The sequence below is a fragment of the Natrix helvetica genome, assembly GCF_964273705.1.
Source record: "Natrix helvetica genome assembly, chromosome: 5".
Lineage (NCBI taxonomy): Eukaryota > Metazoa > Chordata > Lepidosauria > Squamata > Natricidae > Natrix > Natrix helvetica.
This window is the reverse complement of record NC_138551.1, coordinates 104301151-104329148: the sequence shown is the minus strand read 5'-3', so window position 1 is coordinate 104329148 and position 27998 is coordinate 104301151. Positions and strand designations below refer to the sequence as shown.

The window sequence follows — 27998 nt, the reverse complement described above, 5'->3', positions numbered from 1 at the left end:
ACATTTCATCCACTTCAAGATAAATAAGAAGAACCCCTCAACCCTTAGCAACAACAGTGCCATGTAACTTTAAATAAATAGAAAAGGTTTTGCATACAAAACCTTTGCCAGACCAGTTTTCGAATACAGCTCATCTGCCTGGAATCCATACTGTATATCGGACATTAATACAATCAAGCGAGTCCAGAGGTATTTCATGAGAAGAGTACCTGACTCTTCTACTCACAACATAATCCCTTATGCCACCAGGCTCGAAACTTTGGGACTGGACAATCTGGCTGTGGTCTGACCTATGCATAGCACACAAAATTGTCTGCTACAACATCCTACCTGTCAACGACTACTTCAGCTTCAACCTCAATAGCTACAAACTCAAGGTAAACCGCTCCAAACTCGATTTCAGAAAATACGACTAGCAACAAAGTGGTCAACACCTGGAATGCTCTACCTGACTTTGTTGTTATATCCTCAAACCCTCAGAGCTTCAACCTTAAACTGTCTACTGTGGACCTCACCCCCAATCCTAAGAGGTCCATGAAGGGGGTGTGCATAAGTGCACCAGCATGCCTACCATCCCTGTCCCATTTATTTGAATTCATTTCCTTTGTTCAGGTCCATGTTCATACTTATGCCTGCCATCTTGTACATGTTTGACAAAACAAAAAACAAACAAACAAGCAAATAAAATAACTAATTGGTAAGCAAGACTTGAATACCAATAGAAGAAAATATTTGTAACTCAGAGTTAAGCTGCTGTTTACTGAGCTTAGTGGTTTTCTTGCAGATGCTTTATTACCAAACTAGGTAGCATCATCAGTGCACTGATGAGGTTATCTACTTTGGGTAAGGAAATTCTGCAAGAAAACCTCCAAGGTCAGAGAGGATCACCGACTTGAATAGTTACATACTCTAAAACTCTGCCTAAATCCACTCTGTTTTTCTGGAAAAGCCTAATTATTTACTCCCCTGGCAATATCATATGTTCTAATCACCCCAAGTGTGTTGCCTTGCTATGAAAGGAATACAAGCCTTACCACTAAATATTTATTTTTGGTGAAATAAGGTAACTAAGCAGCAAAGAGCTACACAACTCCTTGTACATAAGTACTTTCAGATCTGTAATGCATCTCCAACAGAATCGTGAAGTGTTTACAGAAAAGCTACAGTTTTAAAAGGTTCTTCTGTCCCCAGATAGGAATGTTATTAAAAATTTGGAGATTTTAATGTGTTGTATCTGCAAAAAGTACTAACAATACTTCTAAGCTGGAAGAATTCAACAAAAATGAATGAGGGAGGAAACCCAAGAGCCAAACTCAAAGACTCTCAGCTGCCATAAAGGAAGTCTTTGAAAGCTGTTATTTCTTGCAAAGGAAGCACAAGAAGTACTGATTAAAAGGGCATTCACACTTTTGTTCACTATTTTTCTGTGTAAACAACTGTGCATAAGTAGCCCACTTTTAATGGTGGGAATGTGAATATGGTGATTGTCGTTTTTCCTTAGGTATTTTTGTTGTTGTTGTGGATTTATTTCTAAGGCTTTTGGGTTTAAATTCTCTGTTAGCTACCCAGGGTTGCAATTTGCAAAATGCCAGATATAGTAAATCACCTAAGTAAATAAGTGGAGAGGAAGACCTGTCAATCCAGGGATAAATCAGGGGGGAAATGGCAGCAAATGGTTCCAAACTATCAGAATGCTAACTGTTTTGTGGGCAGATATTATTCAATTACACAAACATATACCACTTGCTGCCCTCAGAATTACAGCAGGTTAATAATTCCACTTAGAACCCTAAAATAATGCAGGTTGTCTCCAGTTTACAAGAGTTTATTTAGTGACCGTTCAAGTTATAATGGCACTGAAAAAGTGACTTATGACTGTTTTTCACACTTATGGCCGTGCCGCATCCCCATGGTCCCATGATGAAAATTTGGTTGCTTGGCAACTGTTTCATATTTATGACCGTTGCAGTATCTTGGGGTCATGTGATGAATTTTTGCAGCCTTTTGACAAGCAAAGTCCATGGGGATTCACTTAACAACCATGTTGCTAACTTAACAACTGCAGTTATTCACTTAACGACTCTTGCAAGAAATGTTGTGTAAAATGGGGGAAAACTCACTTAACAAATGTCTCACTTAGGAGAGAGGGTAGAAAGGGGAAGGGGAAGAGCAGGAGTAGGAGAAAGGGAAGGGAAGAAGGTGGGGGGAAGAGAGGAGGAAGGAAGAAAGTAGAGAAGGGAGGGAGGGAGAAAAGAAAGGGAAAACAAGGAGATGTTACAAAAGGAGGAAGGGATGGTAAATAAAGCAAACCAAATTGTACATTATAACTTATTAAATGAAATAATAAATGTATAAGAATGATGATAAATGTAAAGAACAATACCAATTATGTGAATGTATACTTAAAATGCTATGTAAGAGGATAAAAATAAAATAAAAATTTTTTTAAAAAAATGTCTCACTTAGCAACGTAAATTTTGGGTTCGGTTATGGTCGCAACTCAAAGACTACCTGTATTACAAAACAGATGCCGAAGACTTGTAACATATCGAGAGAATTTTCAAGTGTGCTGTACTTCCATGGGACAATTTTAAGGCAATTAACAGTTTGCTATTCAGTTCTAACCCTGTAATGGAAAAGGTCCTTCTTCGGCCTGGGCCCTTTCCTGCCCATTCCTCAGCTATTGATGGCATCAATCCAAAGGCCACATCCTTCTCTCTGGCAGAAACCAGATTTAGATTGTTCATGATTAATTGAAGAGGCAGAATTATCTGAATACTATCTGCGGTATTTTCCATCAACACTCCTACACCACTTGAAATTCTCTATTAAAAAGGATTACAAGTGGAGTAATAAAACAGTAATTTGCATGTGTTCAGATTAACTTGATTGTCTGCATTCAAAAGATTCCTACCACTGGAGATTGTAACATGAAAGGTAAATTTATCTCAAATGCAGCTTTATTTATAGTCATTGCTCTAAGTACCTGACACCATTTTGCCCTTTGCATTCAAAACCAATTATTATTAAATTTAAAAGGCTGTCAAACATCTGGATCATTACAGGCATGGCGTTCTTGGTTAAATAGAAAGAACAATGGCTAATAAAGCAATTTACAAAACACAGGCACAATTATATGCTGGAATTAGAGGTTAGGCTCTGGCGACCCAAAAGCCAGCTACATTGCTGGTCAGAGACGGGATGGGATCAATAGCCAGGAAAATTAGAGCTGGAAAAAGGGAAGCACATAAATATCACAAATAATACATACATAAAAGTGGGGGCTGTTGACCTTGGCCTGATACAATTTGAAAACAATAAAGTTAAACTGGATTCAAGAATCTAATTAGCTAAAGGGCATTATGGATTCTGATTGTCAGATTTCCCAAAAGAATTATACAGGGGTTGTTGTTGTTTTTTAATAAGAGGAACAAGAAGGACAAAAAGTCTGGATAGTGCATATGGCAATACCAGGGACGTGCGGTCATGGGAGGCAGGGGAGGCAGAGCCGCACCGCTCTCATCATGAAAATTAAAAAAAAAAGGGAAAAGGCGCTGAGGAGCCTTCTGCACACGTGGTCGGGAATGGGAGCACTCCGTGGTCCCCTTCATGTTGACTCAGGAGTCAGGAAGGAGGAGAATGGGACCACGTGTGCAGGAGACTCCTCTAGCCTCAGCCTCCCTCCTGCACACGTCCCATTCCCCGCCTTCCTAAGTCAACATGAAGGGGACCGCGGAGCGTGAGCCGCGGCCTCGCGGAGCTCTAGGTTATACTAATACTTATTCAGTTCTCTGGATTTTATTTTAGACTTCCTCTATTGCAGAGTGTTTTGATGGAGAAGAAAAATATACACATTATCAACGGTGAATTGGACCGTTTGTTCTCAATTTTTATTTTAATCTCATTTTAAACGGAGAAAGTCTTAAATTCAGTCTCAGGACCAAATTGAGATACCACTTGAATTGTGTGGTACCCTTCAGAAACACATGGAATATTTCCCAATATTTCCAGCATCACAGACCAATGTGTCTTAGTCATATCATCCAGCCCCAGATTTTCCCTCGTTTCTAAGTCTTTAGAAGCAGAGATGACAATAAGACCAAGCAGAGATTCATAGTAAAAGTCATGTAGTCTCCAACCCTCTCACTTAGCTCTCTGTGAAAAAAAAGGAAAGGGAGCAAAATTTCATGTTTTAGGATCTGAATAGTTTAAAAGTGTCTTATCTATTAACATTTTGCTGATGTCTGGCTCTTACATAACCCTCATTTTTGGTTCTGGTTCAGTGCTTTCTCTGAACAGCTCAGCCGCTGATCCCCTCAAGAGCCTTTATGGTCTTTCAAAGACAAAAGATAGATTGCACCAGAAGGATAGTCTGCCTAGCTATCCCTTCTGCAGAATAGCTCCCAGGCCTTGACGGTGTGATAGAAACTGAAACAGGTCATCCAGACCTCCCAAGAATGGACCATATCTCTTTTTCTTCCCAAACCTATTAAAAATCCATTTTATTTCAAATGTCACACTTCAACCCCAGTAAAAATGCTGTATTTCATTCCCCCAGTGATTGAAATAGTGTGCAGGTGGCTCACGGCTTCATAAATAGTATAGAGTTAAGTAACCTGCTAACTTCCATATGGCCTATATGATTGCCAAATTATCCCCTTTAGCATATTTCAAAGGCATACAGCCTTTAAAAAGATTACATACTTCCATTATTCAACTTTTCGTCTCCTAAAGCTTTGCTGAATCAATCAAGATTCAGTAACAGAAGATTTTTTGAACAAATTACTTCTTAATTCAACCCAGACGTATATTCCTGCAGGGATCTGGAAAAATATCAGGATCATTAGCCTAATAATTCCTGTAATAGCCCTTTTTCTCTGGGGAAGGTCTGAGCAACATGATAATTTAGTGCATTACCCTTTAAACTTCACATCCTGCAGGGCTGTTGCCTTTCTGACATGTGAATGGCAAACCTGAATATTAGCAGAAGTTATGTATTTTAGAGGGCAGCGCTTGGAAGCACATAATGAAATATTGCTGCTGGAGTGAATAGAAATATAGCACAGTCCTTAATTTATCTGGGTTCTTTTCAGCAAGCCTGAAAGGCAGCTTGGAAGAGCATCCTTTGATATATTGGAGTCCGCAAATATATAAGGAAAGCAATTTCAAAGCACCGTCGAAAACCTTAAATTAGCTGAAACGCTGTCAACAACTCACTTTGATGTATCCAGTCAAGGATGGAAGAATCTAGCGCGTTGATGGCGAACCTATAGGACATGTGCCATAGGTGGCACATGGAGCCCTCTCTGCGGGCACACAACCCGTTGGCCAAGCTCAGCTCCACCGCGCATGTGCGCACACACCTCTCAGCGACCAGCTAATTTTTGGGTCTCTGCTGCACATGTGTGTGTGGGTGTGTGGGTGCATGCAGGAGCTGCATGCATGTGGGGGGGTAATTTTTGGTCCCAGGAGGTTTCAGGGAGGCCTGCTTCCCCCAAAACGGAGTGCGGGGGGGTTGCGCATGTATGCACAGGGAGCATGGAAAGGTTCATGCACGCATGTGCAGGGGGCAGGGCACAGGGGTCACACACATGTTACATTATGGGTATGGGCATGCACGCATGTGTTGTATTAAGGCAGGATATAAAGTAAATTAAAATATAAAAGTAAGATATGGCAGAAAGAAGAAATAAAGATCTGCTTTTGAGACGTGTACAAAAGCAGGAAATATTGAAAGCCACAGGTTCAGCTCCAGTTCACACATATGGCTCAAGAAGGACAAGCTAGCCACAAGAACCTACTGGAACAAGTTAAGCAAGAAATGTAGTAACAGAAACTACAAACACATCAGCACCAGCATGTAATATTCACGTTTTCTGCTGCTTTTGAAAAATATATAAAGCCTGTCTTTTCTATAAGTTGTTGTTCAGATGTCAAATGGCTGTTTTGCCTTAACTTCAGAAACCTTGGTACCAATAAAGCAACTTCTTTTGATTCCAATATCTGAGTCCCTTAATTTCCTGCAACAGTATCTCTCTTGCACACTTTTGGCATGTGATAACAAAAAGGTTAGTCATCACTGATCTAGCACATGCACAGAACCAAACCCAGGGCCTTTCGACAGGATGGTGGAGAACATTGTTTCCAGAAAGATACCTTGCACATTTCTCTTAAGTTTTCAAACCCCACAATGCAACACACAGAGTTTGTATTCCAGAGTATAAAGTCCTAATTCTCAGAGTACAATACAACTTATGTCCATTGGACCCAGGACCCACATAAAGCCTTTAATTTGCATGCCTGTCAAAATAACTCCCATTTTAGTCCAGCAAAAGGCCAACAAAATCCACTCCGATACCCACAAAAGCAAGAAATGGAGACACATCCTCTGCAACTATTGCTCCCTTACAACTGATAATTACAGATAGTTTTTCCCCAACTCAGACGTAGCCAGGAGTCTTCAAAACCTCCAGATTGATCTCCCTTTGAGATATTTAGTCCCATTAAATTAGTGTCCGTTGCTATATTTTGATATAATGGATTCCAGAAATTCATAGTGCAATGTGTGCCACTGAAGTGGGAAGTAACGTTTTCTCTGTTCTAAATTTCCTTCTCAACCGTTCTTTGGCTGATATTTAAAAGCTAAGCAGGTTCATACCTGGTTGTTATTTAGAGAGGAGACCATAACAAAACAAAGAAAACAAAACAAGCAAATTAAAAAAAAATTATATGTAGGTATATTTTCTCAGAAGAAAGCAGTGAAAAATCATTTCATATTCTCTATATAAAAAAAGCAACAATCTACATTTTTCAAGCACAAATAAATAAGACAACCACCAATTGGTTAATACAGAAAATGTTAAATATAGGTCCAGGCCCTGGTAAACCACAACGCTTCAAATTTGATAAACCATAACAAGATAACTAGAGAACATTAATATTATATCCTCTTTGTATCAGACCTATTGCATTTATGTGTATTTTGGTTTCGATTTTTCAAGTTGGTCAAAATCAATTTCATTAAAGAGAGAGAGAGAGAGAAAAAAAATACCATCCAACGAGAACATAATTCCACATGGTAATGATAACTAGATTGTTATCAAATATAAAGCATAACATTATGTAATATTGTATTATTCAAACTAAACAAAGCAAAAACTTAAAAAAAAAGAATGTATTTAGACCATTTTCTGCCATCTGACCCTTTTCTATTGTATGAGCTTCCATAATTATTTATTCCCATCACCTCAAAAAGAGCAATTAACTGTTCCTCATAATTCCATGTGAAGATTAATTAGCTGATGATCCCTGTCAAAAATACATTATTGATTCATTTATAAATGATAAAATTCATTAAAATATTAATTCACCTAGAAATTACTTTCCCATAGGGGCAATTTATCAGATCCACTAAAATATATATGAAATATCCATTTCAAATCATACATACTTCTTTGCCTACTATGTCAAACTTGTAGCACTCAAATTTAACAAACACAACAGTGATGAGTGTGAGGTAAGCTTTGCCCAAGAAGGCAAACACCAGGTTAGCATAAATAAATATACCATAAATAAGGGAAATGTATGGAACCATTTTCCAAATAAGCTGATCACGTCCCATAATCACTCCTGTCAGTGAAGAGTATCCAGTTGTCCACATCTATCAATCACATGAACATGGAAAGCAGATATGATTTATATTTGCAACTTTAAAGCTATTAGAATGGTGAGGAATGTCAAAAAGAGAGGAGAAAACTCAAAAGTGTGATTGACAATCTGCCTATGAGATACCATGCACAACTCCTTGTATGTAAGTACTTTTTAAAGCACTCAAGTCTATATTTTATTTCATTTATTGTTGCACAGCAGATGATTTAGCATTTACCCCAACTTGAAAGCACGGCATCTCAAGGTTGAACTGCAGATGTGGAGATGATCTAAGGATCACTTTCAGTTAAGAAAAGATTCCAGAAAGAAAGTGCTAACCTCATTGATGAACGTCTGTGCTCCCCTTGGGCTCAGAAGTAAGATGGCTCTCCGTAACGTATCTCGGTAGCGGTTCAGCTCTTCGGTTTTCATGGAAGTGAAAAGGCTGGCAAAAATCCTGCTGATGTTTCTGTCTACTTTTTGTAAAGACACGTCAAGTCCAAGCTTTGAAGCCTGATCCAGAAATCCTTGTAGGCCACGGATATCTGCCGAAGAGAAACAGAAATCACTCAGAAAAAGAACATAGCTCTAAGCAAAGAAGAACCCACGACAAAGGTCAAAAAACAGAGATGTCCCTTGGCTTGTCAAAGAGGTTTCTTTTAGCCTGCTGGATTTTACTCTGAATAAACCCAAATCTCATTGGAAATCCCTCATTTGAAGGTATTGTGACATTCCTGAAATAGAAAACAAAACACAACTCACAGTAGGTATGTAGTAAGTGAATACTTTTTTCCTGGGTTTAACTTCCTTCCAGAATCTACCCATCATTCTTTCTAATGGTGAGACCAAAAGTTCAAGGCCATTTGAGAAATTCTTAGGTATAAAGGTAAAGATTCCCCTCGCACAAAGTTGCTAGTCATTCCCGACTCTAGGGGGTTGTGCTCATCTCCGTTCCAAAGCCAAAGAGCCAGTGCTGTCCGAAGATGTCTCCGTGGTCATGTGGCTGGCATGACTAAATGCCGAAGGCACACAGAACGCTGTTACCTTCCCACCAAAGGTGGTTCCCATTTTTCTACTTGCATTTTTACATGCTTTTGAACTGCTAGGTTGGCAGAAGCTGGGACAAGTAATGGGAGTTCACTCCATTATGCGGTGCTACGGATTCAAACTGCCGAACTGCTGACCTTTCTGATTGACAAGCTCAGCATCTTAGCCACTGAGCCACCACGTCCCATTGAGAAATTCTGGGACTGCCCCAATTAGCTTCATGGCTGGGTGTGTCATCATGCTTACTAAGTTTTCACTAAACATCCTATTCGCTCACATAGAAGTATCTTCTACTCTAGGCCATCAGTCCCCCTTGACTAGTTAATTTTATTTCAGGGTCCTTAGTGCTCTCTGAGCTTGGTTGTTTTCTTGCAGACTTTTCAATACCCAGACTTGGTAACATTATCACCTCAGGAAGTTGGGTAATCAAATGTCTGCAAGAAAACAACCAAGCTCAGAGTGCACGAAGGACCCCTTATTTCAACCCTGGCCTACAAATATTCTCTTTTATTTTAATTTTATTTCAGTGGGCATTCCCTGCAAACAGGAGTAGTACAGAATCCATGTCCCTTATTTACAGTATATCTCATGCAGATAGCTAAATTTCCATCTTGTACTATGGAAGAGAGGTGGTATTCAGCCAGTTCTGACAGGTTCTGGAGAACCAGTAGCGGAAATTTTGAATAGTTTGGAGAACCGGCAAATAGGCTGGCCCCGCCCCTGCTGCCTCTCAGCTGATCTTCTTCTGTTGCCCTGCACAGGAGAACGGAGCTGGAAAGCGGGTTAGTGGGGTGGGGAGGGAATGGGGATTTTGCAGTATCCTTGCCCTGCCACATTCACCAAGCCATGCCCACCAAGCCAAGCTAAGCCCACCAAGCCACACCCACAGAACAGGTACTAAAAAAAAATTAATCCCACCACTGCTATGGAAATGTTCCCCTTCAGGACACTGGAGTTGCCAAACCACAACAATACCTCAATGCCAGATCTCAGATTAAAAACAGGTGTTCATTTTCAGCACCACTAGGATTAGTGTGGAAGCTTTTTGCTTTAAGGAAAGCAGAAAAACTCTCAGGAGCTTCAGGCATTTTGACACATGGGAAGGAACTGAAGCCTATCAGCTCTCATTGGCACACTGCCAGCCACAAACAGACTTGCCCTCCAGGAATCTGATGGAGAGTTCTGCTGCCCGTGCCCTATAGGCATCTTCCCTTAAGGTAACTCTGGGCAGCTTACAAGCAATTGTGCATCCTGCCATCTTTTCCTCTATGCTGACATTCCTCAGGACAACACAGGCTGATTTCAGTTGTGCTTATCAATTATCACTATAGGATTTTGGCTTTTTTTAAATAATTCTGACGATGTCTAAACCTTGAAGTGCATTCATTTTATTTTATTTTATTTTATTTTATTTTATTTTATTGCAACAGTCACACTCATTTTAAAAAGGCAATCACTGCAACTAAAGAGGAGGTAATCACAAACAAAATAAAACCAGGGATTATATGCAGGTTCCGTTTCAGCAAGAGAAAACAGGGGTTTTCAAAGCTGCCACATGTTGGTATTTGAAACTCCATGGGCTAAATCCAGCTTCATTCTGGGTTTCATTATGCTTGGGGTGACAAACTTCAAAAAGCCCAACTGGTTGGAACGAATATGCAGAGAATTACAGTATTATGGATTAAATAGCTGAGAACTCTGATTATCCTCGTAGCTGTTTTCTATACATGTTGAAATATTAATAAAAATAGCATTGGTGCATTTTACTAACTTGAGTACATGTTGTAGATCTTGTTTTTTTTTTCTATATTCCAGTGCTTATTCTGAAAGTGAAAACCTGCTTGTGGAGAAAGATGAATGAAGAGGCTGACCTTTTAGAATAAATTCTGTTTTCTCCTAACCTGTTGGTGGGAAAACTACAATATTGGAAGCAAATAGACTACCATTTGAAATGGGGAGAGCATTAACTTTTGAACGTCAGTGTTTGTGCATTCAAAGTGTTTTGACTTTGCTTAAAAAAGAACAAGCATTTAAGCGAAAATCGAAGAGCCACCAAATTTCAGAGCAAGAAAATCACACATGACAGGGAAATATTTCCAATATTTCTAATGATAAATGTTAACATTTTTAAATCTACAAGACTAAATTATGAATCTGGGATGATCAATGCCCATCATTTAAATGCAAATTAGGTAAAGGTTCCCCTCACACATACGTGCTAGTCATTCCCAACTCTAGGGGATGGTGCTCATCTCCATTTCAAAGCTGAAGAGCCAGCGTTGTCCAAAGACATTTCAGTGGTCATTTGGCCAGCATGACTAAACATCGAAGGTGCACGGAACGTTGGTACCTTCCCACCAAAGGTGGTTCCTATTTTTCTACTTGCATTTTTTATGTACTTTCGAACTGCTTAGGTTGGCAGAAGCTGGGACAAGTAATGGGAGCTCACTCTGTTACACGGCACTAGGGATCCAAACCGCCCAACTGCCGACCTTTCTGATTGACAGGCTCAGCATCTTAGCCACTGAGTCTCCCAAACCAAGCTTAGAATCTCAAGCCAGAAGTTCTTGCAAACCAAGCAAGACAAAACAGGGTACAAATCCTGAACATAACTGTGAAAAAGTCCAAATGCCAAAACAAACTGATAACAGGGTCTTCAAGGAGAAAGAATTTATGAAGATTGGTTAAGCAGCATGGCTTTGGTTTTTCTAGAGGTTTTTACAGTGGGTGCTTCCCTTGACCTTTATCTGTTACAGCTCAGTTCTGTTTTGAGTAATTCCTTGAAGGTTGACTTTTTTTCTTTTTTTCTCCTTAAGCTGTATTGCAGGGTTCTCCTCTGGATGTCTTCATACATACTAGGTCTACATTCTCAGGGACTTGAAAGAATTCTAGATCCTTCCCTCTTGAAAACAGCTGGAGGCAAGTCTGCCTGTTCTTCAGTTACGTACTGCTTGGGTTCAAGGTTCTCCATCAATTTCAATCTTTGAGCCAGATCTGAAAGTTTCTGCTACGTCTGCTTTTGAAATGAATGACTCCTGGTCAATTCCTCTTCCTCATGCAATTAATCTGATTCCTGAGGCAAATGTGAACATAAGATATCTTTCAGAACTTCAAATGCAAGTACAAAATTGCCAAACTCTTTAACAGAGGAATCAATGGAAGGAGATAAGATACATTATATGAAGTCCTGGGAAGCAAAATATTTCACTACTGTGGGGTCATATAAGTGTAGAGTGGACAAATATTCCTATATGGGGTTGTTATGGTTGGTTCCTAAAAGGATGAAGATTTTGGAATCTGCATGCTAAAAAGCAGAGGCATCACCCTGCCAACAAAAGCCCGTATAGTCAAGGCTATGGTTTTCCCAGTTGCAATGTATGGTTGTGAAAGTTGGGCCATAAGAAAGGCTGACCGCCAAAGAATTGAGGCCTTTGAATGATGATGCTGGAAAAGACTCTTGCAAGTCCCTTGGATTGCAAGGTGATTCAACCAGTAAGTCCTAGAGGAGGTCAACCTGAGTGCTCTTTAGAAGGCCAGATCCTGAAGATGAAACTCAGAGATTTTGGCCACCTAATGAGAAGGAAGGACTCACTGGAGAAGAGCCTCATGCTGTGAACGATTGAGAGCAAGAGAAGGGGACAACAGAGAATGAGGTGGCTGGATGGCGTCACTGAAGCAGTAGGCGTCAGCTTAAATGGACTCCAGAGGATGGTAGATGACAGGAAGGCTGGGCGGTACATTGTCCATGGGGTCACGATGGGTTGGCTATGACTTAGCAACTAACAACAATAACAAGGTAAGCAATGACTTTCAATCTTGTCCATTATCAATGAAGAGAATTTCTGGATTGATGAAGAAAACAGAATATCTTTGCCCTAATGCACAAGGCATTATATTGGTTATAAATGGAAATAATTCAGTAGCTGGAAGACTTACAACTATTCTTTTCAACACATTTGCTAAAAAGAGCACTGTGGGAATAGTCCTCATTTTAGGAGTAGGCACCTCTTTCACTCAGATGAGTGAAGAAAATCTAATCCAACTTCTTTCATCATTTGAAATAAACTGACTTGCCCACCATGTAGGTATAACAAATGGTTGACTACCTTTTCTTTTTCAGAAGAGTGTCGACAGTCATAAAAATTAACCATCTAGCCTTTGTTTGACTTGTACCAGCTTCTGAATAAATCTCATTTCCATCATTAAATTTACAGCACTTCTTTCCAGTTCATTGCATGATACTCAAAGTACCAGCCTTTGATAAATATTTACCTAAGAGATAAACATCCTGCTTGTACCCATATAAATGGCTTCATTTTTGCATCTGTCTTATGTATTTCCTGTCCTTGGGGAAAGTATCAAAGGGTATCAGTTTTTCCTGGTACGCATTATATTTTCATTGTCCTACCAGCTCACTGATTCTCTATTTACCTTTACCAGCTACACATCACACTTTATCTTATTGGCATTTATTGTTAGTCCAAGTGGACGACTCCAATTTTCCAAGCTAGCGAAGAGTATCATTATTACCTCTTGGGCCTCTGACATGATTTACGTAACTAAGGAGCTTAACTTTAGATCAGGACAACTTGCAATATAAATAACTGGTTTGAAGGTTTAGGATATATTTTTTAAAAGCTGTCTAGTCCTATCACTATAGAACAAAGGCAAAGTTTGATCACAAAGAGCTCCATTTCCTATGTATTTCCATAAAATGGCCTGAGCTTTTAAATCATATTGTTTTCTAAAAAATTGTAAACTACCAAGGGACCTGATAAATCAGGGGTATGACAAAGTACATAAATGGGTGTTTATTTAATGCTACCAGGATTTCTTCTGCTCTCTAGAAATGGGACAGGCTCAATCCTGCAAAAGAAGGAGACAGAGAAGTACCGTATTTTTCGGAGTATAAAATGCACCTTAGTTTTTGGGGAGGAAAATAAGAAAATAAATTCTGCCTCTGCCTACCAGCATCCATGGTATTCATCTAGCTAGTGTCCTGTCAGTGTGTGAGAGAGTTGAGGGCTGTTTGGAAACAAACAGTATTTGCTGTGTGAGCAACAAGGAAAGAGACAGCAAGGAGCCTGAGGGTGGCTTGTTCTGTACTAAAGCTGCATGCTGTGCTGATATCTGAAACTAAAAACTGAAAGTGAAACTTCTCTCCTCTGCTGAACTCCTACGTCAGAAAACCTGCTTTTGGTATTGTATATTTACTTAATGCGCTATATTATATCTAAAGAGAAGTTATTGAATCCTGCTGAATCAGTGACTTGTGTGTGCTTTCTGAATGTGATTGTCGCTGCAAACTCTGAGACGTCCTTGCAGCAAATAGCGAACAGCCAGGTCAGCTTCAGCACATTATTACAGCCTGATTCAGCAGGAGCAGCTGATTGGCGGGTGGATCGGCCTCCTGGAATACCCCCAATCAGCTCTTCCAGGCTGCAGGACTTGCCACAGACCATCGCCTCCTCCGTGCCTCTCGTGTTTTTGGCTACATTCAGTCTATGTGTCACCGTGAAAGACCGAAATTGGTGAATGTCGACATTCACCGGTAAATGTTGGTGAATGTCAACATTCACCGGTGAATGTCGACACATACCAATTTCGGTCTTTAATGGTGACAGATATATAACGAGTCAGCGTAATGCTTTACTTTTGCTTTTCGTTCTAACCGCGCAGGATCGCAGGTTTTTTAAAAAAATGTCCGCAAATAGAAGATGCTTCAAAGGAAGCGAGGAGCCGAGGTATTAGGGTAAGGGGATTAGGGTAAGGGTGTCGAGAGGATAAGGGAATTTTCGGACACACACCAAGCGACTATGTGAATGTCAACATTCACCGGTGAATGTCGACATTCACCAATTTCGGTCTTTCACGGATACACCAAGCGACTATGTGAATGTCGACATTCACCGGTGAATGTCGACATTCACCAGATTTCGGACTTTCACAGTAACATATGCACCCAAATTTTCACCCGCTTTCAGAGGGGGGGGGAGTGTGTCTTATATTCTGAAAAATATGATATGTATAATTTGGGAGGGGGGAGAAATATTTCAAACACTTGGACTTTTTCTGAATTTTCTGAATATTTTATTTTCTGAGCCAAACCATTAATTCCATTAGTGGACATGAGTCAGTGGTGCGCTGCCACAAAAGCTAGACCTGAAATACTGCATCCATTTTTGGTCACCACATTACAATAAAAGATGTTGGAGACTTTGGAAAAAGTGCAAAGAAGAGAAACTAAGGTTATCTAAGGCCTGGAGACTAAAATATATGAAGAACGGTTGCAGGATTTGGATTTGGATAGTCTAGAGCAGTGATGGAGAACCTTTTTTGGCTTGCATACCAAAAGCGGGGGGAGCGCAGTGGGGTCGTGTGCAGGTGTGCCACATCTGTAATGCTATGCACATGACCACAGTGTGCATGCGTACACGACCAGCATTCCCTCCCCATTTTTGCTTTGCTTTTTTTGCCCTCCCCAGGCTCCAGAGGCTTTATAGGAGCCTGGGGAGGATGAAAACAGCCTCCCCCGCCCCCCCTGGAGGCCCTTCGGAGGCTTCAGGAGTTCCATGAAGCCTCCAGAGCACAAAAAAACGGCCTTACAAGCAAACTGGAAGTTCGGGAATGGACTTCCGGTTTCCCCGTAGGGCTGGTTTTTCGCACTCCAGAGGCTTCTGGAAAGCCTCCGGAGGGCAAAAAAATGGCCTCAAAAGAAGACCAAGGTCAGCTGGCCCGTACGCGCAAGTGCACTGGCCAGCTGACATGGCAACGCCTCGCATGCCCTGACAAATGGCTCTGCGTGCCACATAGGTTCAGCATCACGGATCTAGAGAAAGGGAGGACTGGGGGGGGGGGGGGACACATGCTAGTAGTATTCCAGTATTTGAGAGGCTGCCACAAAGAGGAGCGGTCAACTTATTTTCTAAAGCACCTGAAGGGAGAACAAGAAACAACGGATGGTCCCTTCCAGGTCTATTCTGATTGATTGACATAAAAAGATTGAGGTGTCATTATATTATCCCATCCATGAGCAAAACAGTCACATGTTGATGTGGACTTCAGAGGCCTCTCTTCATTTGCTCCCAGCTCCCCCCACCACCAAGTTGGTCCAGTGATATGTTTGGCTTGTCATCCTAGTTAGAAGGAAGAACTTGAAAAGGCAAACTACTGAGAGGTCCAGTTTCAATCTCCTGAAAGTGAGCACCTTACTTCAACAAAAAGTTAAGTCCTTGTATTGAGAATATGCTCACCCAACTCCAGAAAGACAATTTCTACTGATAAGGTACGGATGGTTAATGATAATTCTTGCCTTGTATTAAGTACTACAATCTACGTATCTTGACTATTTGATCATCCGGAAAGCTTCTTTATTCCTGAACCTGGAGCTTGGGAGTAAAGACTGCTTAATAGGTACGAGCATATTTGAAGACGTACCTCGTGGCATTAAGAGCGGCCAAACGTCAACATTGTGCCGCTCTTATTGCGTCTGCAGATAACCGCCCTGCCGCCCTGTTTCGGGTGACCCGTTCCCTCTTGTTTGAGAGACCACGGGAAGCCCCATTACAGGGCAGAGCAGAGGAGTTTGGGAAATATCTACAGGACAAAGTCGCTCAAATCCGGACGGGATGGGCCCCTTTCAGTGGTCCAGTAGAGACGCCCGTGGCGAGTCTTGAGGGACCGCTCTGGGAGGAGTTCGACTCGGTTGCCATCGAGGATTTGGACAGGTTGCGTGGACGTCTGCGACCCACCACATGTTTATTGGACCCGTGTCCCTCCTGGCTTGTACTGGCATCCTGGGAGGTTACGCGCGACTGGCTCCTGGGCCTGGTGAACGCCTCGTTGGGTGAGGGGTCTCTACCGGCCGCCTTGAAAGAGGCGGTGGTGAGGCCCCTGCTCAAGAAGCCTTCCCTGGACCCAACGGACCTAGTCAATTATCGTCCGGTCTCCAACCTTCCTTTTTTAGCGAAGGTTGTAGAGAGTGTGGTGGTACAGCAGTTCCCTCGTCACCTGGAGGAAAATGATTATCTAGACCCGCGCCAGTCCGGCTTCCGACCCGGGCACAGCACTGAGACGGCCTTGGTCGCATTGGTTGATGATCTCTGGAGGGCCAGAGATAGGGGTTGTTCCTCTATCCTGGTCCTATTAGATCTCTCGGCGGCGTTCGATACCATCGACCATGGTATCCTGTTGCGCCGGCTAGAGGGGCTGGGAGTCAGGGGCACCGTTTTACGGTGGTTTGGCTCCTACCTCTCTGATCGGACGCAACGTGTGTTGGCAGGGGAGCAGAGTTCGACCCGGAGGCCACTCACATGTGGAGTGCCACAGGGATCGGTGCTCTCGCCTCTCCTGTTCAACACATATATGAAACCGCTGGGCGAGATCATCCGTGGTTTCGGGGTGGGATACCATCTGTATGCTGATGATACTCAGCTATACATTTCCACCCCGAACCACCCCAATGAGGCTGTCGAAATGATGTCCCGGTGTCTGGAGGCCGTACGGGTCTGGATGGATGGCAACCGACTAAAACTCAACCCTTCCAAGACGGAGTGGCTGTGGCTTCCGGCCGCCCGGTTCAACCAGGTGCTTCCATCTCTGGCCATTGGGGGCGTCCAACTAGCCCCCATGGAACAGGTGCGCAATTTGGGCGTCCTCCTAGATGCCCGGCTGTCCATGGATGACCATGTAACAGCCGTGGCAAGGGGGGCGTTCCATCAGGTTCGCCTGATGCGCCAATTGCGCCCCTTATTGGACCGGGATGCCCTACGCACAGTCACCCATGCGCTAGTGACGTCTCGCCTGGATTACTGCAATGCTCTCTACATGGGGCTTCCCTTGAGATGCACTCGGAGACTACAGTTGGTCCAGAACGCGGCCGCGCGGGTGATTATGGGGAGGACTAGATACTCCCCTGTAACACCTCTCCTGCGCGAGCTGCACTGGCTTCCTGTGGTCTTCCGAGTGCGTTTCAAGGTTTTGATTATGATCTTTAAAGCGCTTCATGGCATAGGGACTAGTTACATGCAGGATCGCATCCTGCCCCACACATCCCTACGACCGATTCGCTCACACAGAGAGGGACTTCTCCGGGTGCCGTCCGCCAAACAGTGTCGGGGGGCGACACCCAGGAGCAGAGCCTTCTCTGTGATGGGCCCAGCCCTGTGTAATGACCTCCCCCGTGACATCAGGATTACGTCCGATCTCCGCTCCTTCCGTGTACAGCTGAAGACCCACCTCTTTCAATTATCTGGCCTGGCTCAATCGTAATTTTTCTCTTATTCCTCCTAACTGTTTTTTAAATTGTTTTTAAACGTTAAATTTTTAATTACATATTGAGTTCTTACAATTGGGGTATTTTAATGCTAATTTTAACTGTCTATATGATGTAATTTGTTACCTCCTCCGTGTCCGTGTCCGTGTATGTGTATATGTGTTTGGTATGTATGTATGTCTATTTGTTTTTTATACATTTTCTATGTTTTATATGCTCCATTGTACGCCGCCCCGAGTCCTACTTGGAAAGGGAGCGGCTAATAAATTCAATTTATTATTATTATTATTATTATTATTATTATTATTATTATTATTATTATTATTATTAATAGTTTGCTTTAGAGATCTTACAAGAATCTCATTTATTTATTTCCCATACAAGTACCTTTTATTCCACCCCACCCTCCCAAGATCAGCCAAATATTGTTACATAATGGTAATCCAAATTGATCTCAGCTTCTACCACGTTTGGGTCAGTTTGCACTGGTGAAGAGAAAAAAATGCAACATGTGATTTTTCAATGCAGGATTTATGTGTACTCCGACAGCTGATTTTGCCGGGATCATTGATCTATTTGCACTTGGATCTGCTTTTCTCTGTATCCAACATTTTGCAGTAACCACCTCTGCTGTAGATGTGTATGTCCATGGATACTGAATTGCAGGTTACTTTTCTGCCTGATGCAACAGCCCAACAAATTTGGGTCCAATTGGAAAATTGCTACAGGCCTGTTTCAATCAAATCTTCATGTTTGCTCATGTCTGAGTTCCATGGTTCGAGATTGAAATCTGGTGAACAAATTGGAGCACATTTAACCAAACTGAACGGAATGAGAAAAGAATTGAGAGAAAGAGGCCATTTTATTGATGATATTCAAATGATCAGCATTATCATTAGTTCATTGAATTATGAATGGAAAGATGCCATTGCAAAGATTAACCAAGTGCCAATTGCTCAATGCATAGTGGACAATGTTTGCAGACTTTTAATTGAAGAAGAAGCACTCATGTTAGCCACGGCACATTTGCGAAGATTACCTGCATCAAGAGCTCCAGCGAGGTGTCCCTTCCAAGGAAGAGCCTACACTCCAAGGATGCCAAGATGCTAAATCTGTAACCATGTGGGACATCCCACCTGGGATTGTCTCCAACGAGTTCCAGCTCCCGTCACATACCAGCCCAGAGGAACAGATTCTGGAGGCAGAGGGAGAGGCGGAAGACAAGGTCGTTGTGGTCCAAGGCGTGATCCACAAGCTCCACTTGCCACATTCGCCTTAACCAACGATCCACAACCTCATCCAGAGTACGACAGACAGCTTTTGTGGACTTTGGACAGTGGTGCAGCGTTGCATGTTACCTACAGAAAGGAATTTTTCACAGAGATGCACGAGCCTGAACCTGAACTACGTGAACTTTATTCTTTCTCCAATCATCCTTGTAAGGTCATGGGAAAAGGAACTGTTTATGTTAAAGAGCTTGATGAATTCATCCCTGATGTTTATTACATACCTACAGCAAATAGTAATTTGTTTAGTCAGAGTCACTTGTCTAGAGTGTTAAAGTTCCAGGTTCACCACCTCGAAAAAGCAAGTTACATAGTTAAAAATGGACATATTGTTGCTGAAACCATGTTAATTGGTGGTGTTTATTACATAAAACCAAAGCCTAAACCGCAAACTCAGGCAAGTATGCAAACTCCAAAAGAGGAGGGCACAGGCCCAGAGAGAGATGTTCCAGTGAGAGATCCTGTAGCCACTCCATAGGCTCCTAAAGCCAACAAAAAGAAGATAAGGAAACAGGTTGCTCAGAGCGAGCCTGTGGTTCCTCACAAAACTGTTACTGTTGAAAATTCACTAATTGGTAAACCTTTGCATTCCAGGTGTATCCACAAGTGGCATAGAAGATTGGGGCATGCCAGTTTCCGTGTTCCTAGGAAAATGCCGGAGTTCGCAAAAGGTTTGGATCTAAAGGGGTGTAAGGTGTTTTTGGATTGTGCTGTCTGCAAAAAAGCCAAATCCAAAGCAGCAGCCATTCCCAAACATGCTACACGCCTGTCAACACGCATTTTTGATTTGGTACACACTGACATAGTGGGTCCTTTTTCCGCCAACACTTGGTGGTAAAAAATATTTTCTAACAATTGTTGATAATTACTCTAGATATGGATATGTATACCCTATGAAAGAGAAATCTGAGACCTTTCAGATCTTTAAAGACTTTGCAGCTCTTGTTTCTACCCAACACCAAGTTCGCATCGCCAGAATCCAGAGTGATCGTGGTGCCGAATTCATGTCTCAGCGTTTCCAGGACTGGATGCGTAAGAATGGAATTCTTCATCAGACATCGGCTCCGTACACACCGGCTCATAACGGAGTTGCAGAACGAAGACAAGGGGTCCTACAAACCATGATGTGTTGTCTCCTAGAAGACGCCAACCTCAGTAACCCATACTGGGGTGAAGCTATCAAATATGCAAATTACATTGTCAACCATACTTGGAGCAGTAATAAATCAGACTCCTTTCTTCATGATGTATGGATACAAGCCCGATCTCAAGAACCTCCATATTTTTGGTTCATACGCTATGGTGAACATTCCCTTAGCTCAAAGAAGAAAAGGAGATCCAGCAGCAAAGAAACTGAGATTTATGGGTATTGATGATAATTCAAAATGGAGCAAATTTATTGACTCTAAACATGTAATTGTGATTTCCCAATCTGCTATGTTTGAGGAAGATGTTGATTGGTCCAGGATTCATTCCAATGATCCTGGAGTTTATTTTCCTAGAGATGATGTTGTAGATGCCACGCAGCCTGATGACCAAGATTCACAGGCAGATATTCCATCCACTAGTTCTTCTCAACCTGATGTTCCATCTTCGTGAGCCACGGATGCTGATGCTAGCGACAAATGTGAAGACGAGGATGAAGCAGAAGAAGAATGGACTGTTGTTCCGAGATGTTCCAAGAGGGTCACTAAGGGAATCCCTCCACAGCGATATTCGTGGCAACTGACAAAAACACCTTTGCCTTTGATTTGCCATGTTACACTTCCTCCTGATACGTTCACACAAATCAAGCAGCTTCCTGATTTCCTAAATGGATGTCCTGTTTACTGGCAAGTGAGGAAACAGAATTTGGTTTCTTGTTCATCTACTGAAGCTGAATATGCTTGTGTTTCAGATGCATGTAATTCTCTAACATGGTTTGATGCTTTGGTCACAGATATCTGAACAGACATCCGATTCGACCAATCACCATGATGGAAGATAATGAATCGGTGGTTTATATTTCTGAGTCACATTTCACAGGTTCTAGGTCCAGACACATTGGCATCCGTTATCAAAACATAAAGCAATTAGTTAAACAAGGTTTTGTTAAATTGCGATATGTATCTACACATGATCAAATTGCTGACATGCTCAACAAACCGCTTCCAGCAGCTCAACACGAGCATCTGCGTAAGAAGATGTGCCTTATTTGATGATGCACCTGATGTTGATTCAACTGGCAAAAGAAGGGGTGTCACTGCGTTTTTTGTTTGCCAGCTGTGCTTAAATTCTCAGACATATGGTAGACTGATCTGACTCTTATCATTAAGCTCACTACGCATGTCCACATTATTCTTTTTTGTTCGCCTGCCAAGAAGGTAGGCAGGAACACTGCCAAAATGTAATCAGTAGCTAGTAAGTTTTGTTTTCATTTTCTTTACAATAAAATGTGTTTCTTAGAATATATCTCGGGTTTATTTTTCTTAATTTTGAAGTATACTTCAAGGAAAAGCCACAGTTCATCCCTCATTAAATACAATTACCCCAGGAGGGGAACAGGGCTGAAATTCCACCCTGACAGTGTGAAAGAGTGGCTTGTGCATGAAAGCTGTAAAAGACATGAACATTATCATAACACTGCAACAGACTTTAACATCCTCCAGATTCTGAGTGGTTTTGGTGCAGAATACAAAAGTTGACCCAATAATTTTATCCATTGTTGTGACCAGGGGAAGCAGTAAATTCTATCAACCCATTGCAATCCATCTGGCCTAGAGAAACCAGACTAGGTACTGTATTTTTCAGAGTATAAGACGCACCTTTTCCCCCCAAAAAAAGAGGGTGAAAATCTGGGTACGTCTTATACACTGAATGCAGCATTTTTGGCCTCCCAAAACCCCACCTCCTTCACCAAAATGGCTGTGCAGAGGATTTGGGAGGCCAGCAAAGTGCTCCTGGGGGTGGGAGAGGGTGAAAACGAGTGAAAAATGGGCTGGTTTTTTGCTCGTTTTTGCCCCCCTCCCAACCCCCAGGAGCACTCTACAAGCCTCACAAAGCCTATGCATGCCCTGTATTTTTGTAGAAAACGGGCCTGTTTTTCACAAAAAATGAGACGTGCAAAAGGTTTGGGAGGCCTACAGAGTACAAAAGCTTTTTTTTTTTTTTTAAAAAAAATACTTCTTCAAAATCTTGGTGCGTCTTATACTCCAGTGCGTCTTAGAGTCCAGAAAATATGGTAGCTCCTGAAATCCCTTTGGAGCCCTTTAAAAAACATGAAACTTCTTTTTAAAGAAATAGAGCTTTCCCCCACAATTCTACAAAGACTGGAATGATTCAATATCCAGGAAAAGAAGTCTCCCCTTCCCCTTCTTCTATCTTAACCCAAACTTAGAGGCGCACAAGAGAATTGTTTCTTCCTGAACCAAATGGAGACATTACATTCCTACGGTCTTCAGGATCTAGTGAAAAAAATCCAGGTTGTTAGACATGTTCATCATCTTTTTGCTGACAAATGTTCAGCAGATCCCTTAAAAAGCTAATGCCTTTCAAAATAAGCAATGTCTAGGGCAGTGGTGGGTTACTACAGGTACGCCCCAATATGGGTGTACCAGTGCCTGCCAGGAGCACCGGGTACGGTGCTCTGGAGGACTCACCCACTTGCCCATGCTCCTTACCGGTATTTGAGCTCTTCAGGACTTCCGTGCAGGGAGCACCTGCGCGATTCTCCACCAAGCAGCTGGAGCGTCACGGAGCATCGCAGGCGGTAAGTACGCATGTGTGTGCTGTGCATGTAGCTCGCACGCTGCACTCGTTCATGTGGTGGATGCCGGGCCTCATTGCACCGTTCCGGTTGCAACAGGATCTGGAATACACCACTGGTCTAGGGGTTTTCCTCACCAAAGAAGAGCCCTGATTAATCAATAAAGCAGAGTTGGAAGGGACCTTGGAAGTATTCCAATCCAACCTCAAGCAGGAGACTCTATACCAGCGATGGCGAACCTTTTTTGGCTCGCATGCCACAAGTGGGGGGAGCGCAGGGGGGTTGTGTGCAGGCGTGCCACACCCATAATGCAATCTGTGACCCCCCCCAGTGCGCATGTGCGCACAACGCACGACCCCCCCATTTTTACATGCTTTTTTCGCCCTCCCCAGGCTCCAGAGGCTTTATAGGAGCCTGGGGAGGGTGAAAAGAGCCTCCCCCCCCGGAGGCCCCCCAGAGGCTTCAGGGAATGTCCAGATGGTCTCTGAAGCCTTCAGAGTGCTTAAAATGACCCTCCAAGCAAACCAGAAGTGACTTCAGGGAAGCCTCCGGATGGTCCCTGAAGCCTCCGGAGGGCCTCCGGGGGGGCGGGGGGGCTTTTTTTGCCCTCCCCAGACTCCTATAAAGCCTCTGGAGCCTGGGGAGGGCGAAAAATCGCTTTTAAAAAGGTGAACTCAGCTGGCCAGCATGCGCATGCCATAGGTTCGCCATCACTGCTCTATACCATTTCAGACAAATGGTTGTCCAATCTTTTCTTAAAAACTTCTAGTGATGGGACACCCTTTAGAACAACCTCTGAAGTTAAGCCATTCCACTAGTTCATTGTTCTAGCTGTCAAGAAATTTCTCCTTAATTCTAGGTTGGTTCTGGTCTTGATTAGTTTCCACCCATTGCTTCTTTTTCCACCTTCAAGTGCTTTTGAGAATATCTTAACCCCTCCTTCTTTGTGGCAGCCCCTTAGATATAGGAACACTGCTATCATGCCATCCAGAGGTGGGCTTCACATAATTTAACTTTTCTTTCTAGAAAGCCAAGGTCATCCTTCGTCTCTGCACCTCTGCACCTGACCAGAACTGGATGGGTGGAACTGCCAGCATGGCAGTGGGAGATTGGACCATGTGATGGACTTGTGGGTGTTGGGGAAAGATCTTGAACTTTCAACTGGGTGGGGAAAACCAGGAAGCTTTCAGATTTGTGTTTTCCCAGAAGTTCCAACACGGCTCTCTTAATAAATTGGAAATTTGAGCAATACTTTGCCTTGGACTCTGATTTACTTTTGGATGCTATTTGGAACCCTGACATTAGCAACCAGTTCACCTACTGCAGAACCGAAAATCTGAGCGTGCGTGTTCATGCTCGATTTGCTCGTGCACCTCCGGACTTGTGTGCGGGTTCAAACACACAGTGATTTCATGTGTGTAGCTTCCAGCACACCTTCTCGGGCAGCCATGGTAATTACAGCAGGGGAGGCATGGAAATCAGCTGGGCTGCATGGGCAGAGCAAGCAAGCCAGAGAGTGATATATAAAGGACGGGATAGTGCTGGGGGTGAGGGGGAGGCCCAGTCAGTGGTCGGCACCACCAGTTCTTCTGAACCAGTCCGAACCGGCAGCAGCCAATCTCTGATTGTCATCCCTACCTTTCATTAGATTACATATGCCTGATTCCTGTCCTTCCATAGGCCAAAGGAAATTTTATCAGAGAATAAAATCCTCAGAGAGGTTTTCTGCACTAATGTTATTATTCCTGAACAAGCAAATTAATAAGCATAAGTGAGAATTTAGAAGACGGGTTATTTTTACAGGGTACAAGCCGCTGCCTTGGATCTCCACTATCAGATCAAATCCTTTCTCATTTCTAAACCAAGTTTTGGTCTCCAAAATGAACTCACTGTTGATCTTTACAATCCAAACAACAACATTTCCACCAGGGATGACTCATGTCTAGGCACAGAATCAGCATAACAGCACTGAAGACAATTTACTCACAATATTGTTTCCCTCCTGCGGCACAGGAAAAAGCCCCCTGGCAATTTTCCAGTTCAAGGAAGTGAAGTGAAGATACAATTTCAAGGGAATTCAATGCACTGCTTACTCAAGATTTATTGGGGATGAGCTGCTTTGACTCACACAAAAGACACACGTAATGTCTTCTCGTACTGGAGAATTCCTACTGAAAAAGTTTGCGGCTGGCATTCATTTATTAACCTAAGTTTATATGGTATATTCCAGGGATATGGTGGCTCAGTGGCTAAGATGCTGAGCTTCAGCAGTTCGGTGGTTCGAATCTCTAGCACCGTGTAACAGAGTGAGCTCCCATTACTTGTCCCAGCTTCTGCCAACCTAGCAGTTCGAAAGCATGTAAAAATGCAAGTAGAAAAAGAGGAACCACCTTTGGTGGGAAGGGAACAGCGTTCCGTGCGCCTTCGGCATTACCATATTTTTCGGAGTATAAGACACACCTTTTTTCCTCAGGAAAGAGGCTGAAAATCTGGGTGCGTCTTATACATCGAATACAGCATTTTTTTACCTCCCGACGCCCCGTCCCCTTCACCAAAATTTTATTTATTTATTTATTTGATTTGATTTCTAGACCGCCCCCTCTCCCCGAAGGGACTCGGGGCGGTGTACAGGTACCAAATTAAAAACCTTACAAATAATTATAAATATAGTTAAAATCGAATTAAACTTTAAACCCCTGTACAAATTTATAAAAATTAAAAACTTAGCCTAAGACCAAAATTTAAAAATACAGACTGAGGTGGGAGAGCTGGAATTAGGCCAAGCCAGCTAGAGTAAACAGGTGGGTTTTGAGCTTCTTACGGAAGGAGCGGAGGTCCGTGGTTGTTCTAATATCAGGGGGAAGGTCATTCCAGAGGGTCAGGCCCATCACAGAGAAGGCCCTTCCCCTGGGCGTCGCCCGCTGGCACAGCCTAGTGGACGGCACCCGGAGGAGTCTGTCTCTGTGTGAGCGAATCGGCCGAAGGGATGTGTGGGGCAGGATACGATCCCGCAAATAACTAGGCCCTGTGCCATGGAGCGCTTTGAAGATGATAATCAGCACCTTGAAACGCACCCGAAAAGCTACAGGTAGCCAGTGCAGCCCGCGCAGGAGAGGTGTTACGTGGGAGTATCTAGCGACTCCCGAGACTGCCCGCGCGGCCGCATTCTGAACCAACTGCAGTCTTCGTGTGCATCTCAAGGGGAGCCCCATGTAGAGAGCGTTACAGTAGTCTAGCCGGGATGTCACAAGCGCATGGGTGACTGTGCGAAGGGCGTTCCGGTCCAATAGGGGACCCAATTGGCGCACCAGGCGAACCTGGTGAAACGCCCCCCTTGCCACCGCTGTCACATGGTCGTCCATTGACAGCCGGACATCTAGGAGGACGCCCAAATTGCATACTCGATCCACGGGGGCCAGATGTTCGCCCCCAATGGCCAGTGATGGAATGATGGCCAGTGATGGAATGATGGAAAATGGCTGTGCATAGCCTTATGGAGGCTTTCAGAGAGCTCTTGGGGGCTGGGGAGGGCAGAAATTAGCAAACAATGGGCCATTTCTGCCCCCCCAGCCCCCAGCAGCACTCTATAAGCCTCCATAAGGTTATGCATAAATTTTTGTTGACAAAAAATGGGCCTGTTTCTGCAAAAAATGGGCCGTTTTTTGCTCATTTTTGCCCCACCCCTCCAGGAGCACTCTGCAAGCCTCCCTAAGGCTATTCATACCTTTGGGGGAGGGGAAAGAGGCCCGTTTTCGCGAACAATGGGCCGTTTTTGGGAGGTTTGCAGAGTGCAAATACTTTTTTTTTCCTTTTGGAAAGCTCTTTAACTGATTGATGAGAATTACATTGATCAACTGCTATGCCAGCAGAAACAAAGTCTTAGGTACTGCAGATTGTCAGCGATTATCTTCTCCAGCACATGGATAAATACACCTGGAAACAGCTACCTACCTACCTACTCTCCCTCTCTCCCTACATACCTACTGTATTTCTCTCTCTCTCCCTCCCTCTCTCTCTCCCTCCCTCTCTCTCTCCCTCCCTCTCTCTCCCTCCCTCTCTCTCCCCCCCCTCTCTCTCTCCCTACCTACCTACTCTCTCTCTCACCCTACCTACCTACTGTATTTCTCTCTCTCTCCCTCCCTCTCTCTCTCCCTCCCTCTCTCTCTCCCTCCCTCTCTCTCTCTCTCCCCCCTCTCTCTCTCTCCCTACCTACCTACTCTCTCTCTCACCCTACCTACCTACTGTATTTCTCTCTCTCTCTCTCTCTCCCTCCCTCCCTCTACCTACCTACCTACCTACCTACCTACCTACTCTCTCTCCCTACCTATCTACCGTATTTCTCTCTCTTTCTTTCTCCCTCTCTCTCTCTTTCTATTTCTCTCTCTCTCCCCCCCTACCTACCTACTGTATTTCTCCCTCTCCCTCTCTATCCCTTTATCTACTTACCTACTTTTTTTTTTTAATTTGCCTCTTCAAAACCTTGGTGCGTCTTATACTCTGGCTGGCTCTTCGGCTTTGAAATGCAGATGAGCACCGCCCTCTAGAGTCAGGAATGACTAGTACATATGTCCGAGGGGAACCTTTACCTTACTATATGGTATACTCCAGTTAATTGGGAATGTTGTTTTTTGTGAGGGCAAAATGGGTTCTAATTAACTAAAGTCACTAAATACATTTTGTTGCAGAAACTGAAATTCTTGTACACGGGGGAGGGATATTGAACAAAAAAAGCTGGCAGAAGATTGTATGAATTTTACACTTCAGAGGAAAGGTTGGAGGGAAGATGTATAGAAGACAAAAAGAAGAAATTAGGACAAATCTTTGGTCTGTATGACTTAACAATTCTCTACCTCCTCTTCCTCTTCCTCCTTCTCCTATGGCTGTTTTGGTTTAGGAGAAAAAAAGGACACATTATCTCACAAAACCTTTGCAAAGAATAAATTCCAGATTAAACAAGGTGGTTTTTTCCCCCCATCATGGTACACTTTACTAGATCACA

General features: G+C 43.1%; 1 protein-coding gene across 4 annotated transcripts in view; it reads right to left on the bottom strand.

Moving 5' to 3' along the window:
• Window positions 1-27998, bottom strand: part of GRID1 (glutamate ionotropic receptor delta type subunit 1) — an 809729-nt gene that overhangs the window by 296856 nt on the left and 484875 nt on the right. For all 4 annotated transcript variants that reach the window (XM_081956605.1, XM_081956606.1, XM_081956608.1 and 1 more), the window contains exon 4: window positions 7987-8192. In XM_081956605.1, the coding sequence (XP_081812731.1) occupies window positions 7987-8192 (206 nt within the window). The remainder of the gene's footprint in view (window positions 1-7986; window positions 8193-27998) is intronic.